The sequence below is a fragment of the Nilaparvata lugens genome, unplaced genomic scaffold, assembly GCF_014356525.2.
Source record: "Nilaparvata lugens isolate BPH unplaced genomic scaffold, ASM1435652v1 scaffold2071, whole genome shotgun sequence".
Classification (NCBI taxonomy): Eukaryota; Metazoa; Arthropoda; class Insecta; order Hemiptera; family Delphacidae; genus Nilaparvata; species Nilaparvata lugens.
The window spans coordinates 146,562-167,550 of record NW_024090276.1 but is presented as its reverse complement, the minus strand read 5'-3'; the positions used below and the strand labels follow the sequence as shown (position 1 = coordinate 167,550).

General features: G+C 33.1%; 1 protein-coding gene across 1 annotated transcript in view; it reads right to left on the bottom strand.

Annotated features, from left to right (window-relative positions):
• Positions 1-7,421: 7,421 nt before the first annotated feature.
• The window catches only part of LOC111051055 (glutathione hydrolase 1 proenzyme), a gene marked incomplete at its 3' end in the record, with an annotated part of 91,327 nt that continues 77,759 nt past the window's right edge, over positions 7,422-20,989 (bottom strand). Inside the window, 4 exon segments of the mRNA XM_039443912.1 lie at positions 7,422-7,615; positions 8,972-9,227; positions 10,854-11,066; positions 12,479-12,698. Coding sequence (XP_039299846.1) covers positions 7,422-7,615; positions 8,972-9,227; positions 10,854-11,066; positions 12,479-12,698 — 883 coding nt within the window.

Sequence of the window (20,989 nt, the reverse complement as noted above, 5' to 3'; positions counted from 1 at the left end):
GGTAGGTTCTAGTAGGGTAGGTTATGTAGGTTATAGTATGTGTACAGGTACACAAGTGCTCTACATGACTTTTCCTAATTGACTGAGCGAAGTGAGGTCTAAGATTCAAGTCAACGGTTTAAATGTTTGAATGTTTAAATGTTTATATGTTGCACAGATTTGACTGGTATGTTCCTTTTTAAATTGTGTGTCAACGTATATACAAGCTTTTTGGAAATTTTGCATTTCAAGGATAATATGAAAGGAAAAAGGCGAGCCTCCTTCATACGCCAATATAAGAGTAAACATCAGACTATAGAATTATTCATCATAAATCAGCTGACATAAGTGATTACACAGATGTGTGTAGAAGGCAGTCTATTGCTGTATTTCCGTAAGGTCTATAGTTTCAATCAGGTACTTGTGGATGAGAATACTGCGTGAGGTCTACTTCTCACAGAACTACTAGTTTACTAATTAAAAGATTCCGAGAACAAACCCAATAAGCTAGTAGTTCTTTGAACAGTAGACCTCATGCAGTATTCTCATCCACAAGTACCTGATGTCACTTGTTTTAAATGTTAACAAACTCAGTTCACGTTTGAATTCGTATTCCATATATGATATAATTCATCCAGTTCCGTGATAATCTTTCTATCTGATGAGAATGAATTTTTTATAACCAATAATATTATAATTTCTCCAGCATTATTTAGTTCATTTGTTTATTTTTAATTACCTATTAAATTAGTTTTTTTGAATGTGAGAATATTGATACTAATGGGCACGCATAGGTACCTAATAATACCATGACTGCAAAACAAAATATTGAAACCAAAGACCTTAAAGCTGCGATTAGACCAAAATTATTAACAAAATGTTAATAACTCAATCCTTATAGATTATATTATCTTATCTGTATAATCACTTGTCAGCTGATTTATGATGAATAAATCTATAGTCTGATTTTTACTCTTATATTGGCATATGAAGGAGGCTCCTTTTTCCTTTTATATTATCCTTGAGATGCAAAATTACCAAAAACCTTGTATAGGCCTACACGTTGTTACGGCCACCGAGGTGGGCGCAATAACAAATTACTTTAGTAGCTTCTACTGGTTTAGCCAGGTTGGACTGAGTGAACACAAATTGAAACGAATACACTTTTATTAATAATCGGAGGACCAGACCAACAATAAGTTGATCAAATGAATTACTCAAACAAATAAATCAAGTTCAATACAGCAAAACGGTGTAAAACAAAGTCTTTCATACAAAGGCGGGAATCTCACTACACGAGGCGGAAACACAACTTGCTTAGTTCTATACTGTCTTTATGAATTATACTCAACAATGATAAGTCTCAGGTTGATATTGAAGCGGTATCACAGTAATAAAACACTTGGAGCGGATTAATCTTGTAGAGAATCGACATGAATGTAACTTGGAGCGGAAAAACGAAACGAGACGAGACGTGGTAGCAGGAAGCGGGATCGACTTTCACTGTGTAGTGTGTAGTGTGTACTGAGTGAACGATGACTCGAGAGCGACTCCTTCAAAAGAACGGTTCCTCGGTGAACGATAGTTCAAATAGCTCTGTAGGAACTAGATACAGCGCTCGTAGCGGTTACTTACCGCAACTAGTTGGCGGTAGCACACGTCGACCGTCGACGCGCAATTAAAAAAGGAACATAATTATACCTGTCAAATTTCATGAAAATCTATACCGCGTTTCGCCGTAAATGCGCAACATATAAACATTTAAACATTAAGAGAAATGCCAAACCGTCGACTTGAATCTTAGACCTCACTTCGCTCGGTCAATAACTTACTACAACTAAATTCAATCGCACTAAAAACTTTGAAATTTTTCATTGCATCAAAAACATACTAGTCCGGGCGCATATGTCATGAATAAGGCACTCCGTGGTCATTTATGAGTAACAGCCATGGAAGATGTCTCACATCCTTCGTTAGGTCCAGCATAATAAGGATCGTGATGATGATAAGTCGAAATCACAGGCAAACACCTCGGAAACAAGATGGCCGCCAAAATTTTCAGGGTTTTGCTATATCACTTGTATTTCAATAACCGTTCAAGATAGTCAACCGGTTTTTTAAACGAAAATATTTTAAAAACCATCCTATACAATTTCTGTTTTACAAAATCTTTCTCTAGAACGCATATTGTTTCAGTTATAACCTTCAAAAGCCCAAAAAAACGTTTTTTCTAATTTTTTTAAATCTATGGAATTTAGAGCGTTATTTCAGCTTTGGAACGATACATCTTCATGCGCTGTATGTCAGGAAATGAGTTCTCAAGCGCCCTCCAAAAAAAACCCTGCACGGTTTCTGGTGCGTTTTTCCATACACATGAGTAACAAGCTAGAACAATAAAATCGATTTTTTCATGACTACTTTAAGATAAAGACTTGCAAATGGTCTCAATCTCTTCGTTACAACAAGACGAATAAGAATATTGATGATGAAAACAACGAAAATATTCTACATCATTGAAAAATACAAGATGGCGGTCATTATTGACATTTTTGTATCGCTTGTTATTCAGTTATTGAGTTTGAAGTGATATTCACCATAGTATAAGTTGGTGGAATTGGGTAAATCTTTTGGATATCGTAGTATGATTATTTTGGAGCTTGCTGAGGGCTGAATTGATCCGATATCCTCGAAATTATTGAAAATCGACATTTTTTTGCCGCCATCTTGTTTTTTTCATGATGACAAACATTTTTGAGATAGTCATCATGGATTATCTCTTTCTCCACATCATTATAAAGAGATTGATACCATTCCCAAGTCTGTACCTTCAAGGAGTCATGAGTTACACGGGTTTCTAATTGTTGGAATTGGCATTTGGTGGAAAAAGCGTGTTTTCCGTTGCAAACAGTACTCTTTACTCTTTTTCGATGACGCTCCAGCCGTAAAATATGGACTTACAGCCTCCAATCAGAGATTGAAGCTTTGAAGATTTTTTGAAGCTTTGGAAATATTTTACAACCCTGTGCCAATAATACTAGTGTTTGTTTACTGCAAATACATATACAGGTGGAAAGTGAAAAATTGTCCCCAAAAAATGTATGTTTCAAGTCTTTGAAGTTGAATCAATAATGGAAGAAGTGGTCGAATTGGATGATCCTCTAGAACATCATTGTTTGGTTAATTCTAAACACTTTGGTGGTAAAACCAATTCGATATCCCTCACAATAACTGAATAACAAGCGATATAAAAATGTCTGTCAATAATGACCGCCATCTTGTATTTTTCAATAATGTCAAATATTTTCGTTGTTTCCATCAACAATATTCTTATTCGTCTTGTTGTAACGAAGAGATTGAGACCATTTGCAAGTCTCGTGTAGTAGTGGAGTAGTAGTGAAAAAATCGATTTGATAGATCTAGCTTGTTACTCATGCTATGGAAAAACGCACCAGAAATCATGCAGGGCTTTCTTTGGAGGGCGCTGGAGAACTTATTCCTTGACGTACAGCGCATAAAGATATATCGTTTCAAATTTGAAAAAATGCTCTAAATTTCATAAATTTAAAATTTCTCTGTATCGTATGCATAAAAAAAGTTATAATGGAATGAAATTTGAACATATTTAGAAAAAAAGTTTTTTTTTAGGCTTTTGAAGGTTATAACTAAAAAGATATGCGTTTCAGAGGGAACTTTCATAAGACAAAAATTGTAGAGGGAGATTTTTGAAATATTTTTGTCGAAAAAACGGTTGAATATCTTAAACGGTCATTGAAATACAAGCGATATAGCAAAGCCCTGAATGTTTTGGCGGCCATCTTGTTTCCGAGGTTTTTGCCTGTGATTTCGACTTATCATCATCACGATCCTTATTATGCTAGACCTCACGAAGAAATTGAGACATCTTTCATGGCTGTTAGGTACTCAAAAATGACCACGGAATGACATTTGTGCCCGGACTATATGGTAACCTACAACAAGCAAGGAAATTGATCGAACCAGTCTTTAGACCATGTTCAAATAATTTGATCGCCCGTTCGGCGGGAGTCAAACTTAACCATTGGTTTGACCGTGGTTGAACTTAACTGGTGTTGGTGGAACGGAATTATTTCTGATTTGACCAGCTGATAGACTTTAACCATGTTCAAATGCCTTGACCAAGGTTGGTGAAACGGGGCATGAATTTTTAAATGTTTATATGTTGCACATTTAAGGCGAAATGCGGTAATAGATTCTCATGAAATTTGTCAGGTATGTTCCTTTTTAAATTGTGTGTCAACGTATATACAAGCTTTTTGGAAATTTTGCATTTCAAGGATAATATGAAAGGAAAAAGGCGAGCCTCCTTCATACGCCAATATAAGAGTAAAAATCAGACTATAGAATTATTCATCATAAATCAGCTGACAAGTGATTACACAGATGTGTGGAGTAGCCAGTATATTGCTTTATTTTTCCATAAGGTCTATAGTTCCAATCAGGTACTTGTGGATGAGAATACTGCTTAAGGTCTACTGTTCACAGAGCTACTAGTTTACTAATTAAAAGATTCCGAGAACAAACCTTATAAATAACTTACTACAACTAAATTATTCAATCGCCCTAAAAACTTTGAAATTTTCCATTGCATCAAAAACATATTAATGGTAACCTACAAACAAGGAAGGAAATTGATCGAACCAGTCTTTTGACTGTGTTCATATAATTTGATCACCTGTTCGGCGGGAGTCAAACTTAACCATTGGTTTGACCGTGGTTAAACTTAACTGGTGTTGGTGGAACCAATTATTTCTGATTTGACCAGCTGATATACTTCAACCATGTTCAAATGCCTTGACCAAGGTTGGTGAAACGGGGCATTAATTTTTAAATGTTTATATGTTGCGCATTTATGGCGAAATGCGGTAATAGATTCTCATGAAATTTATCAGGTATGTTCCTTTTTAAATTGCGCGTTAACGTATATACAAGGTTTTTGGAAATTTTGCATTTAAAGGATACTATAAAAGGAAAAAGGAGCCTCCTTCATACGCCAATATAAGAGTAAAAATCAGACTATAGAATTATTCATCATAAATCAGCTGTCTAGTGGACTATAATACTACCCGTTCAAAAACATCGAACATCTTGAAATAGTACTCTATGTAACAAGACCGGTAACAATAATTTACCACATAAGTATGATTGTTTCTGCCCGAAACGTAGTTGAGGGCAGATATTATCATATGAATGCGGTAAACTCGTTACAGTACAAGTTACATACAATATTTTTTGTTATACTTATCTGAGAAAGAGTAATATTGCTGAGAAACAGAAACCATTACCTGCTGCTGCTCGAGCTACTGCATTCTATAAGCATGGCCTAGCCCATAGCGCCTAGTTCATAACAGACAGACCTCAAATAAAATATAAAGGCCTAAATTATAAGATTTCAGATGAGTTCTTACAACTTGAAACTCCTTAAATGAGTTCTCTAATTATTCGAGTTGATATATTAATTACTCAGATGTTATTAGGACTCAGTAGAGTTCTAACATACTCGACTGTAAAGAGAACATATATATGATCTCTTTACAGTATAGTATGCTGTAATGAAAATCACATGTTTTCTTGTTCTGCATACAGCTGTTTACCGGCTTGATTTAATGCATGGAAAACAGCCACATATATTTGAGTGAGTATGACAAAAATGTATCTTTCCATCAACGTTATTAGACAGGACTGAAATACTACCCGTTCAAAAACATCAAACATCTTGAAAATTGTATCTTTCCATCAACGTTGTAGACTAGCCTACAGCTATCAGCCAGACCTGATAACAGCGCTCACACTTACATTCCGGGACGACACGTCACGGTACGATAGGACAGAAAGCTCTATGTTTATTTAGGATTTTTTCTAGACATTTTAAATTGATAAATTATTTTTTTTAATTTTCTAGAAAACATAGCAACAGGTCATTGTAACTTACTGAGTGCGAGGTCTACTGTTCATAGAACTACTAGTTATTATTAAACGAAAATCCAAATTAAATGCTGTAATCCACCCCGGACGTTCAGTCTACAGTAACTATATAACCACAGTATGGCCATTGACTGTCACGTGGTACAAATCTGCCATTAAGATTCCAAACAAGCTTTATAATCCTATCTTATTGCATTGGAAATTTGGAACTTATCACTTCTTTTGCCGATTGGAAAGTTGGAAACATATTTTGAACTTCCGATGAGTTTGGTATAACATTTTCGAAGGAAAACTGATTATTTCAATATAGACCAATAAAGTTCATTTTTTAAAGTTCAGTGTGGTGTGGTGTGGTGTGGTGTGGTGTGGTGTGGTGTGGTGTGGTGTGGTGTGGTGTGGTGTGGTGTGGTGTGGTGTGGTGTGGTATGGTGTGGTGTGGTGTGGTGTGTGTGGTGTGGTGTGTGTGGTGTGGTGTGGTGTGGTGTGTGTGGTGGTGTGGTGTGGTGTGGTGGTGTGGTGTGTGTGGTGTGTGTGTGAGTATGTGTGTGTGTGTGTGGTGTGTGTGTGTGTGTGTGTGTGTGTGTGTGTGTGTGTGTGTGTGTGTGTGTGTGTGTGTGTGTGTGTGTGTGTGGTGTGTGTGTGTATGAGTGTATGTGCGTCTGTGTACACGATATCTCATCTCCCAATCAACAGAATGACTTGATATTTGGAACGTAAGGTCCTTACACTATAACGATCCTACACGAACAATTTCGATCAAATGCAATTCAAGATGGCGACTAAAATGGCGAAAATATTGCCAAAAACAGGGGTTTTCGCGATTTTCTCAAAAACGGCTCCAACGATTTCGATAAAATTCATACCGAAAAAAGTCATTGATAAGCTCTATCGACTGCCACAAGTCCCATAACTGTGAAAATTTCAGGAGCACCGCCTCATCTATGCAAAGTTTGATTTGAGATTCCCAATTATCAGGCTTCAGATACAATTTAAACATAACAATCTAAGTGGAAAAGATTCAGCATAAAAATCTCTACAATTTATGTTCAGTAACATTTTCACCTAAAATTGAAAATTAGCTCGAAATGCGAGAAAATAAGATTATTCAATTGCAAACTGTTGGCAACTGTTGATTCTATTAAATCATTCACTATGAAGAGATAGCAGACTTCGTGTGTCTGCAGCGCTATCGTCCTGTCACCAGCTGTCTCAGATCTCAGAATAGTAGATTTGATATGCGCGGGAACACTAGCGTCAGTTGATCAATTTTCATAACGGTAAGGAAAGTTGTGTGAGTGAGCCACACCAGATTTTTGTTTTTCACAAACACAGGTTACACCTGTTCGTATCTAATTAAGATTCTTACAATATTATTGCTGATAATGCATTGTGTTTGAATAATATTATAATAGATTAATTATTGAGTTTGTAGCACTATGCATGTTGATTTAGCATATTGTATTCCAACAGACTTGACTCACAGGGAGTTGAGTGAACTAGTAACAGAAACGGCGTCTCCATTCGCATAGACGACTACACTAGCTCCACCAAAATCCTCCTTGAAGTCATACTCTGCGCCCCAGTAAAAAAGGTCTTGATCATGAGACGCGTCAGCCGCTTTTATTTCCGCACGCACTTTTTTCAACGCATCGTCCTCAAACATGCTGCTAATTTTCTGTTGGAAGAGATTTATTCAATCAACTATTTCAGTAACCCGTCAAGTGTCAAAAGTTGAGTTTTAAGAAAACTAGAAGAAACTAACTAATTTGATAGTTACGGTTACAGTAAAGCTGGGTTGACACCAAAGTTATTAACAAAATGTTAATAACTTACTCCTTATAGATTCTATTAGATATTGAACGGAACTTGACAAACACATATATGTTCATCATAATATGTATGATTAAATTATGTTCAATCTAATAGAATCTATAAGGATAAGGTTATTAACATTTTGTTAATAACTCTGGTGTAAACCCAGCTTAACTATATATGACCTGGTTATACAAAATTACTGTAGTTACGGTAATAGGTTTCTAAGGAGGCTGTGATATATTTTTTCTTAGTTCACATCTATACTTAAAAACTATATTGAAATACTCAAAATACTTTGAAAAGCTCTCACAAGGAAATGAATATTATTATCATAGAAACAATACCGTACTATTTTATTGATAGTCTCCTGTTAAAAAAATAATGATAATCACTTTTGAACAACTAAATTACGACATAGCCAACGTTAGAGACTAACTTTGCGACATAGCAGTCAGGTATGTCGGTAAATAGCAGTCAGGCAGTCAGGTACCTGACTGCTATGTCGTAATAAATTTAGTTGTTCAAAAGTGATTTTTAACAAGCAGTTCGTAATGGAAACAAACATTGATGAGAAAAAGTGATACTCGATCTATTTCTCAATCCATTAAAAAAAACCGTTAACTCAAGTGACAAAATTTGAATTTCGGGGAGCCAGAAAAACTGCTTTATTAATAATAATTAATCACTTTAGGAGGTTGTAATGACTGAAAGTTAAAATTAATTGACTCTTACAAATGTAATCTTAATGCACGTAGCAAAATAACTATTTATCTACTCATCCAGTAGTTTAAATTATCTTCAAAGTGTTATTGATAGAGGAAAAATAGACGGACCTTCTGATAATTATTTCATGTTTAATGTTGAAGATATATTGAAGTTGTCTTGTGCTTCCTTGGCTGGCAATAGAATCGCTTTATTTATTTATCCAAACTCAACTACTGCACTATAATTACCTAGGCTATATTTTCGTCTTTTTTCATGGGTCGCCACACCAGCTATGCGATTGCAAATTTGTCAATGTGTATGTTGATTAAAATAGATAGATAGATAGATAGATAGATAGATGAATGTCTTTTATTTTCACTTAATAACATGACAAAAAGTGATGTGGGCGAAGTTGAGGCAATAAGAGCCCCCTCTTCCACTTAACTCGTGGCTACGTACATTAAGCGTAGATATGTAATGCAAATTTAAAAATCAATTGATTGAAACTTACACAACTTTTGCTACTTGCGTTATTCGATGGATCGCCACAGTTGGAGCGCTGGGCAAAAGCAAATTTGAAGCCGGTGATTATGAAACTCAGGCTATCAGGGTCAACAATGCTTGAGCCTTGCAATGTTCCGTTATCGAATATTTTCATTGCATAATTGGTGAACACCCCTGAGCTCGGCAGAGGAGCTGCTAAGTAAGTCAACTTCGAGTCCCCCTCATGCCCAATATCTGTTGAAACTGCTTCTTGCCAGATCACTCTATAAAGATGGAAAATGCGAAAAAATGCAAATGAAAAATTATCTAAACAATCAATAATGATTCAAACAAACAATAATTAATAACAAATAATGAAGAAAAAACTATTAAAGGATATTATATTTGGAAATTATGTTTGGATATTATATTTGATCAACAGTCTTTCATGGAGTAACAGTCCATTTTATCAAATATTTGATAATATTAAATGAAGGTCTAATAGAGAAACAAATCTTTGATTAATTTTGATCCCTATAGAGGTCCATTATTGCCTCTTCAAATATTTTTTTTTTTGAGATTGTTATGGACGGTATTTAGAATATAAAATATTATTTATAAAACATGAACTATTAAATTAGACCATTAAAATTTACCATACCCTATATCATGCATACATCTTTTCTACTGTATAATACTTGATAGTGTAATTGTGAGAAATACATTCGGTTATAGTCAATATGTGCCCCCATGGCAAAGTGTCTTCTGCGGGGGGAACCAGAAAATTCACGCAATACTTGGAAAGAAAGCAAAAAAGATCTTGTGTTTCTCGACCTGTTTTATTTTATTTCTTAAATTGTATAAAAATCTAATTGACCGAGCGAAGTGAGGTTTAAGTTTCAAGTCGACGGTTTTACATTTCTCTTTATGTTTAAATGTTTATATGTTTTTATTGTTGTTTATATTTATGTTTATATGTTCCGCATTCACAGCGAAACGGAGCAATAGATTTTCATGAAATTTGACAGGTACCGGTATGTTCCTTTCTGAATTTCGCGTCAACGTATACGGTTTTCGAAATATTTTGCATTTTAAGGATACTACAAAAGGAAAAGGAGTCTCCTTTGAACGCCAATATTACCGTAAAAATCAGACTCTAGAATTATTCATAATAAATCAGCTGTCTAGTGGACTATAATACTACCCGTTCAAAAACATTGAACATCTTGAAAATGTATCTTTCCATCAACGTTAGTAGACAGTTCACTAAAATACTAGGTACCCATTCAAAAACATCGAACATCTTGAAAATTGTATCTTGCCATCAACGTTGTAGACTAGCCTACAGCCATAGCCACCTCTAATACTATAGAGGTGTATACTATGCTACAGCTATCAGCCAGACCTGATAACAGCGCTCACACTCACATTCTGGGACGACACGTCACGGTACGATAGGACAGAATGCTCTATGTTTATTTAGCATTTTTTCTAGACATTTTAAATTGATCAATTATTTATTAATTTTTGGCATATCTTTGGCGTTATTTCAAATTCCATCTAACACAACATTATTACACCCCAGCTGAGCTTCTGTACTAAATTTGAACATTTTCTGTTCATTTGTTCTCGATAAAGCTGAGAAAACGCTGGAAAAACGCAGATTTTGGGCGTATCTTTGGAAATTTTTCCAATTCCGTTCTTAGTGCACCTCTAAAGGGCCAACTGAACATACCTACCAAATTTGAACGTTTTTGGTCCAGTAGATTTTTAGTTCTGCGAGTGAGTGAGTCAGTGCCATTTCGCTTCTATACATATAGATAGCTTGATTTATTTTTAGGCCTATAAAATACTGTAGGCTATAGTACTTGGGGGAAAAATGAATGTCAAGAAAAAAAAGCAAAACTTACGAGTAATCCGCCAAATCCTCTTCTGTAATAATGCCGCCTTCTTGTTTTATATCGTCTACAAATTGCTTAGTCAGCGATCCTTTGTAGAACTCGTCAGCTTGCTTTGGTGAGTTGGCAATAGTTTTCAAAGTTTCAGCTAACTGAGTCAATTTAATCGATTGAATTTTATCCACATGAACAGTCTGTGTATTTTCTGCATCTCCTATTGTAGCCCTAGATAATAAAGCAAAAATTGACCTGCTGTTAGGTACAGAGATTCTAGAATGTCCTGCTGGTGTCTTTTCTACTGTGAGTTGATTGATAGCTGGGTCAAAGAGGCACGTCAGTGGGAAAATAGCAGGCATGCTAAGACAACCCCATTATAGTCTTCGTAAGCTCTGTCATAGGCTCTGTGAGGCTTTTAGTAAAAAAATTGACAAAAATACAGCGATAGTTATAAGTATGGTACCAATAGTTAGGTACCGGTAAACCGGGGTGACTTAGTCCCAATTATGGGGAGTTGAGATTTTAAACAGCTTTCAATCAATACTCTAGTTCAAACGTATCATCTGAAATATTTTTATTGTATTCTGCAATGTTTGAAGATTATTTTCCATTCTAAAAAGTAAGAATTTTTCTCAACTTAAACAAAGATATATTTTTTTGAAAATAAAAGAGACAATGTCAACCAGGGGTTGGGGTGACTTTGTCTCACTTTGAAAAATATATGGAAAAGTTAATTTTCAAGAGTTATGCAAAGTGAAACCAACTGTTAGCCTCCAAAATGAATAATTACATTAAAAACAAATGAAATCCACTTCAAAAAAAAAAAAAAAAAACACGAATTATCTATTGAAAAATTTTTAGTTTCCGCCTGTCTAAAAATCTTTTGCAGGGTCGAGGCATGTTGGCTCCAGCTGCAGAATCAGTGATAAATGAATATTGAGAACGTTTTATTGATTTCAAGCAAGGTGGATATTTTGTTTTATTAGGTAGAATACATGATATTTATAATATTTTGAATTGTATTTGAATGCAAATATCCTGCATAATAACACAATTTTCATACTGGGACAAAGTCAACCCAAATTCAACCTAAAAATGACCATTGTTGTATTTAACTAGTAACAGAACCCTATCCAATTCAACTCTGGATATCATGGATATACCAATTGAAATATAATAAAAAGACAAAAATGAAATGTACTCGCCGATATCATAAGTCTTTTAGTTTTAAGTTTTCTAATACAAAGTTTTCAGACAACAAAATCACAAGATGAAGCAAGCAGTTAGGTTTTATGTCGATAATTTAAGTACTATATCGAGATTCGACAAGATATCGATTGTGGAACCTACATAATGATCAGGGCTACGGATATCAATGTTAAACATTGATATCTGATAACAGAGATCAGAAAAACTGGTTTGAATCTTTTTCCGCGAGGTGGGACAAAGTCACCCCGGGGTAGACAAAGTCACCCTGGTCGACGTACGTATTTCAAAATAGTAGGATATAGATACAGATACAGACAAAAATCGAATGTCCTGCTTATCTGTTCCCTCCAATAGGTAGGCTATTATGACTTGACACTCAACTTACCGTACCTCTGTAGTACAATATAGATTTGAATGAAGTTTTCACCTACCAAAGTGCTCCAGTCTTTTTCATCTTATCATCTGATTTCATGCATGCTTTTGTTATGGCTTTCATACTATTGCGAAACTGATCAGTCACTGGAAACCCATCTTGACATAACTTTATCGAAGGCTCAAATAATTCACTCCAGGTCACTTTACCGCTTCCAAATTTTTTAAAAGCTTCTTGATAGCCCTTCAACTGACCGGGTATGCCCGATGCTAAAGCTCCTAAAAACAAAGGGGATTCCACATTCTGTAAATTTACCAAAGAATACAGTAAACGTTTTAGATAATTTAGTTCTTGAACTGGTAGTAGATGGGAGTCTGTTATTTGAATACAGTATAAATTTTGACAAAATTAGCCTAATGGTTATTTGTTTCGGAGTATTTATGGTTTATTATTATTCATAATTCAGAGATTTATAATATATATTTACTCTTTGCTCGCGCTGATAATAAGCTTAACGGTATTACTTATATTATTATAAGATTAATATGCATACCGTATGCTCGTTTCAATAAAAATTAACTTTGAAAGACAAGCGGTAAGCTTTAGGCTATGGCTAGTGGATAACTATTGATGTGTATTGTCCCAAATACCTATTGATATCAATAAAAATTTTTTATTGATCTCTATTGATCACTTCCACTAGGGGTTATAACTCAAATATTTTTAATGTAAACACCCATTGTGTGATACATCATTATAAAGGCCTTTTTAAAACTAGAAAGATGACATCAATAAAAATCTATGATACTTTTATCCAGAATGGCGGCTGATTGAATTTTATCAATTATTTCTTTAAAAACCAAAACTTCAATCAGCCGCCATTTTGGATAAAAGTATCATAGAAGATTTTTATTGATTTCATCTTTCTCGTTTTGAGAAGGCTTTTAAGATAATACACAATGGGTATTGCCGTGCTACCAATTTCTCCTAAATCGGTTGGATAGCATTTTTCACCTATTAACCTAAGGATAGTTATCGGCTCCAACGTAATAGATTCTTGATAAACTATGAATGGATCTATCGCCTATGAATGAGAAATCCAGTTTTCAGAGCAAACCAACTTATAATCTTCAGAAGGATTTTGGCAATATACAAAACAATACCTTACACACTTAAGCATCTAAAATCATTACGAGCTAAATACTTATCCAGTTTATATAGTTGAAAACAATGGCTATAGGCTTGTATACACACAAATCAAAATACACAAACTTAGAACACCATAAAACTGTTCAAAACTAAATTTAAAACATTATAAATTTCAATTAAATAGAAAAATATTCAGAGAGCACAAAATACTTCCATAGCCAGCCATCATTTTTAGAGAAGAAGGAAGCCAGCACAAAGAACAGAGCAAAGCTTTGTAGACACCTCAAACCAGTGACGACTTCATGGACACGTCACCAAAAAATTATAAATTACAAGTTTATAATTCACATTTTACATTTGTTCTCAATAAAACTTTATTTTGAAACTGTTATTTTAATTTTTTATATCATCTCTATTTAAATAATCCATTTATCTGTTAATTCTGTCAACTCAGCCTCGGTGACACCATGGAACATGCAACACAATCATTTACGATAAATTCTCAGTCAAAAAGTTGTCCGTATATCGATTACTCTGATATTTACTATAAAGTTTTATAGATCTCGAATTGAAGATTTGATTCCAATCGAGAAAAAATGTAATATTACAAATACCCCCCTCTTGACATAAAAAATTTCACTGTTTGAAAATTTAAAGAAAAAAATTACATTGACCCAAATGGAAATTGTTGAATTGTAAATTCGAGAACAGTAACAATTTTTTCTATAAAAACATTACATGTTGTCCTATAATATTGAAAATTATTATAAAAATTCATCAATAGCATTTGTTATATGTTTCCAAACAATATTTCAAAGTATAGAATATCAAAATTACTTTTGATTTAGCTTTATAATTTAAAGGAAAATATCTCAACAGAGAGTTTAATATATAAAGAATATTTTTTTGAAATTGCACATAAATTTAATAGATAGAAAAATTCAATTTTTATTGCATAAAAAAAAATTTAGTATGTTGAATAAAAAATTATTATTATTTTTTTTTTCAAATGAATTGATGAATTGTTACATTTAATTTTCACATAAAATTTCAATAAATCAAAAAATGTTCATTTCTTTCACTATTGACGTGGTTGATTTTATCGATGCAAATTTTGGAAAACAGTCTGTTAAGGCACTCAGTATGATTTTCAGTTAAGTGTGACTCCAGTGTGATGACATTAGTGTTGGGCTGATCCGAATACTTGTAGTGTTGGGCTGATCTGGATGTACGTAGTGTTGGGCTGATACTTGTAGTCGACTGATGCATATCAAACTCGATACAGGTGACATCTCAGTTAGCATTGCCTCATGCTTGTAGTAGACGGCTGCATACCAAACTCGATACAGGTGTCATCTCAGTTAGCATTGCCTCATGCTTGTAGTAGACGGCTGCATACCAAACTCGATACAGAGTCACGTAAATTTTGTATCATATTTGTAATTATACAATGTACATTTCAGGCTTGAAATGACAATGTAATTTGTTTTTTGGAAAAGAGATAGACGCTGCATTCAGGATTAACTTAGGTGAGGATTAATTTAGGTAAGGTTTGGTTTTTTGATATTTTCAGCTTTCAAGGTTTAGAGTTCTGCATACAGGAATAATTTAGGAGAGAATTTTTGAATCAATTCTTTCATGATACTGTGACTGTTATTCTGAATTCAAAGTTGCGAACGTGAACATGGATGGCAATTACCACCAGGTAATGTGGTAGTGTTGAAGTTTGAGTTACATGGTCAGCAATAGGCGTTGGCATTGTCATTGGCGTATGCTTTGGTGTCGGCATTGGCGTTGGCATCAACATTGGCACAGGCATTGGCACCGGCGCAGGCATCGGCGTAGATATTGGCATTGGCATCAGCACAGGCATCGGCGCAGGCATTGGCATAGATATTGGCATAGGCATCAGTGTAGATAGTGGCGTAGTTATTGGTGTAAATATTGGTGTAGATATTGGCGTAGTTATTGGTGTAGATATTGGCGTTGACATTGACATCAGAGCAGATATTGGCGTTGATATTGGCATAGGCATCAGTGTAGATATTGATGTAGTTATTGGTGTAGATATTGACATCATGAGTCACACTAGTTCGAAAATCACCCAAATGTTCTTAACACTCTTCATGGCGTTCACTTGTTGCCGATTTCGAGATTCACTTGATAATTATTTCAATGTTAATGTCCATGCTGTACCTGTTATCTTAAAATGCTTGTAAACTAAAAGGAAAATTTTGATTAGGCTATCAATACAATCTAATACACATGAAAATTATTTCTAAGTATATAATCAATATAAAAATGAAATTTGTTAACATCTTATTATACAGTCAGCAATACATAAATTGTGAAATTTGGAGACATCAATTACAAAATTTCAATAGAAAAAATAATTTCATTCTCATTTATTCATTGTTCAAATATTTTATAAAAAGCAAATTATTCAATATTATTAATCATCGTTTGTTGGATACTATAGTTTATTTCGACTTTTCAATGTTCTAAACACAAACTACATTTCATGAGACGAAACTTTACTATCAATCATTAAACAAGAAATCATTCAAAACATCAATAATATTTTGCTTCAAAGGCAATCAATATTCATAAGTAATCATCTGCATCTATGGCAATCAACATTATTAATCAACACAAAAAAATATTATCTCATTACTGCCTCTCTAAGTCATAACCTCTGTTATTCCTTCTTTAGGCAATAATGGGTTTCCATCTCAAAAAAGAATCACATACCAGCAAAATTCTAATCAACAAACCCCACTAAAAATTCTACATACACTCCAGCATCCATTTCAAACGATAATCAATCATATCAAAATTTATAGAATAAACAGTTTTAAAAATTTATAAAAAGACATCAATTACAAAAACGTTAGAGAAATTTTAACTTTAACTCCTTTCAATTAATAATATGACAAAACGTTTTTATTTAATGAAAACATTATTCAAGTTAACTTTCATTAATACATCTCATATATATGGCTACACAATTCATTAATACTTTCAAATTTTAAAGTTTATTTATTATAACAAAAGAATTTATACATAAGATTAAATTTCAGAATGTTCTAAATTGAACCATTTATTTTTTAAATAATTTCAGAATTTGAAAACTGTATAATAAGTACAAACATTTCAAGATTACAATACAAAGACGATCAAGATGGATAATGGGTAAATAAGTTCCCTAAAAAATACAAACAAGAGAAAAAGAAAATTTGGTAAATAAATTTCCTAAATAATACAAGGAAGAGAAAGATTAATTAGAGCCTATCCTACATGTCAGTACTGAACTTTCATAAGGAAGTATATTTAATAAAATATACTACTATGGAATTTTGTAGATTCCAAGTATGACTCTAATTTGTTATAATTGTGAGCTATCACTCCCACAAAAACAACTGGTGAAGGAAAAAATATGTTGACTATTGTGACTGGGTGGAGAGTTCCTAGATGTCTGTAAGGCAATGTGATAGCAGACTCTAGTATCGGACCACAAAAACAAAAGTATGCAAAAGTTTTTACAAACATTTGATGTTGCAGTCTTAAAGTTTTTATATCGCAAACAAGTAGGTCAGATAATTGAGTCCAGCCATATGTGGTTCACGCCCACACCTCTAAAAGAATCACACCTACTTGTCTACCAAAAATCCAAAGTATTGGACAGCAAAACAAAATATATAAAATGCAAAATGGGTTAAAAGCCCAGAAGAAAACTATAACCTAATTACATATGGCTTATGGCATGATATGCAATGAAAGATGAGAACATGGGACATAATTTTGCTCTGAAAAACCTAATTACCTAATATGATACTTGACAAGAAAAATAGACATAATTAAAATATGTAATAACTGATGAAAAAATATACCGCAAGCAAACAATCATTTACACTACAATGGATAGATTTTAGAAAAGTTAAGTTTTATCAACAATTTAAAGATTAGGAAAATAAGCTACTATTTTAACTTCCAAAATTATTTCAGAAAAATACAAATTTAAATGACTATGGACAAGATTGGTTAAGATATGCATAATAGAAGAAATTTACTGAACATTACACAAAGACAGGAAAGAATCGAAATTTGAAAAGATTAAGGGCCAAGAAAAATAGGCTACAGGAAAGAAAAAAGACACAATTATGGACTCTTACCATACACTGCGTAGCGATTATGCTATTCTGAATCCCGGCATAACACAGGATTCCTAATCATTGTGTGCTTTCTGATGGTATTTCTTCATCATATATTGATTGACTCTCATAATTTTACCTGTACTTATCTCTTCAAGTTTGAAACACCCTTTATTGAGATCATCTCTTACTATGTAAGGTCCACGATATTTAGGACACAGCTTGGCAGAAAACTTCTTCAGCTTGCTCGACAAAATGTAATTTCGAATTACAACTAGATCATCAACCTTGAATTTATACTTGGGTTTATTATGTATATTCTGTTTGAATCTTCTGATGACACCTCTATTCTTTATTCTGTACAGTATTCGTTTGTTTCTGATACCTTCTTCTTCAAGTTCAAACTCATTTTCTACAGGATATTTGATATACTTAAAAACAAGATGTGCCAATTTATGATTCATCATAAGCTCCATGGGTATGTGACCAGTTGATTCATGAAAATTGTTGTTGATGACAAATTCAACCTTATCAATATACTTGTACCAAATATTATGCTTATTTACAGGAACGTAAGTTCTCAATATGCGATTGACCTCTTTCAATGGTCTTTCACTAAGATTTGCCTGGGGATGATAAACTGAAATGTAGTAATATTTTATACCTAATCTTTCCATAGATTCTTTCCACAATCTGCTTTGAAAACAAGTACCATTATCACTGATTATATATTCAAATTTACCAAATTCATTTACATATTTTTCAACAACTTTTACTAAATTATGGGCGTTAGCCTTAACTATAGGATACAACTTTGTAAACTTAGTAAAGCCATCATGAATAATGCACATCCATTTGTATTTGCCACCTGGTAATTCTCCATAAACATCAATGAACACTTTGTGATGTTTTTTCTCAGAAATTATGGTATGCATTTCTAATAATTTCTTTTCATTTGATGTCTTTACAAGTTGACAATACTTACAGTATCTTATAGTTTTGGTAACAAGTCTGTAACAATCTTTTATGTAAAAAGTTTCTTCAATAAATTTGCATGTTTTTGATATACCTACATGACCTAATCTTTCATGAAATTCAACTATCAATTCTTCATACAGTGCTGAAGGCACACAAACTTTCCAAAAACTATTCTTTCCAGATTTTCTAGTGAACAAAAGATCATCATTTACTTTAAAAAATTTGTTGATATTCAAATTACCTGTCTCTAACTTTTCTCTTACATTTTTTAACCAAACATCATCTTTTTGAAATTCTTTGATTTTCTTTACTATTTCGATTAACTTGTTATCACTCTTAATGATATTTAATACCTTGAATTCATTTGAATTTCGATTTTCTAAATTACCTTCATAATCAGTTCTAGAAATGATATCTGGCACAATGTTATCCTTTCCTGCTACAAATTCCCACTCAATATTAAAATTCTGTAATGCAAGAATCCATCTTCCCAAACGACCATGTCCTATCTTACATTTTTTTAAAAAGGTCAAGGCTTTATGATCTGTACGGACAACTATTTTTTGATTACCAAAATAATTTTGAAGTTTCATTAAGCCAAATAATACAGCTAAACATTCTTTCTCACATATTGTGTAATTTAATTCAGATTTCGTTAAGCTTCTGCTAGCATATGCAATGACACAGTGTTCCTTATCTTCACCTTCCTGAAATAACTCAGCTGCAATTCCTACATCACTGGCATCAGTGGCCAAAATGAAATTTTTGTTATAATCAGGATGTTTCAAGATCACACAGTCGATGAACCTATCTTTAATTTCTTGAAAGGTATCATTATCTTTTTCAGTCCAAATGAATTTATTTTTCTTGCATAGAAGATGCTTAAAACGATTTGTCAGATATGAATAATTTTTCTGAAACTTTCTGTAAAAATTACAGAGACCTATGAATGACTGCAATTGTTTCAAATTTTGAGGAATGGGAAATTTCTGAATAGCATTTAGCTTAGAGTCATCTGCTTCAATACCATTTTTACTTATAATAAAACCCAAATACTTTATCTTATCTGCAATAAATTTCGATTTATTCAGTTTCAACTTCAAATTACTTTCCCTTAACTTATTGAATAATAATTCAATTCGACTGATATGTTGTTGAAGAGATATACTAGAAATGGCAAGATCATCAATATAAGCAATAGTAAACTCACAAACCTCTTCACCTAGCATTTTGTACAAGCACTTGATAAATTCAGAACCACTAATATTCAAACCAAATGGTAGATGTGTATATTGATAAGTCTGTCCAAAAACATTGAAAGCTACATACTTTTTACTATCTTCAGTTAATTTTACCTGATTGAAACCTTGAGTGAGATCAAAACTGCTAATGTAGTTGCACTTATTGAATCGAATGATTAAGTTATCTATTGGTTCAGTTTCTGTAAAATCCCTTATTATGTACTTATTTATTTCTCTTCCATCTAAACATAATCGAATTTCATTATTTGGCTTTTTCACTACTACCATAGGGCTTGTATATTCAGAGCTACCTGGTTCAATGATTTTCTGATCTAACATTTTCTTTAATTCTTTCTTGACTTGATCTCTATACTGATATGGAATCGGATAACTCTTCTTATCTAATTTCACATCATCTTTCATTTTAAGTTGACATAAATAATCTTTTGCAGATCCAGGACTATCAGAGAAAATATCTTTGTTATTTTCAAATACTTCAATTAATTTGTTTACCAATTCAGGAGATTCATCGCTTAGCTGTAATCTTAAATTATCAATCTGCTGATTCCATAAAGTATCAAACGTTTCTTGGTCTCTTACTATGTTAACATGAAAAAGTCTATTGTACTTCAAGGTATCCTTTTTTATAAATGGAAAACAACAATCTTTCAATGATATCATATTTTGATTAAAATCAATAATTGCTCCAGCATCTTTTAAGAAATCACAACCCACCAAAATATCTACATTTAAATCTTGAACTATAAGAAAAACTATTGGCAATTCTAACTTATCAAAAAATACCTCTAACATAATCTGTTTATTTACCTTCTTATGTCTCATACCAGTAGCTACAACTATACTTACATTAGGAGCTGGTACTAAGTTCAACTTGAGATTGTTTTTCTTCATTTCATCAACAAGTTTCTCATTAATTACATTTACCTCAGAGCCAGTGTCAATAATCATTTGATATTTCTTATTGAAAATTTGTACTTCTATTTCTGCTAAATCATATCCAGTAGGTGGAGTATTCTCTTGTTCCTCCAA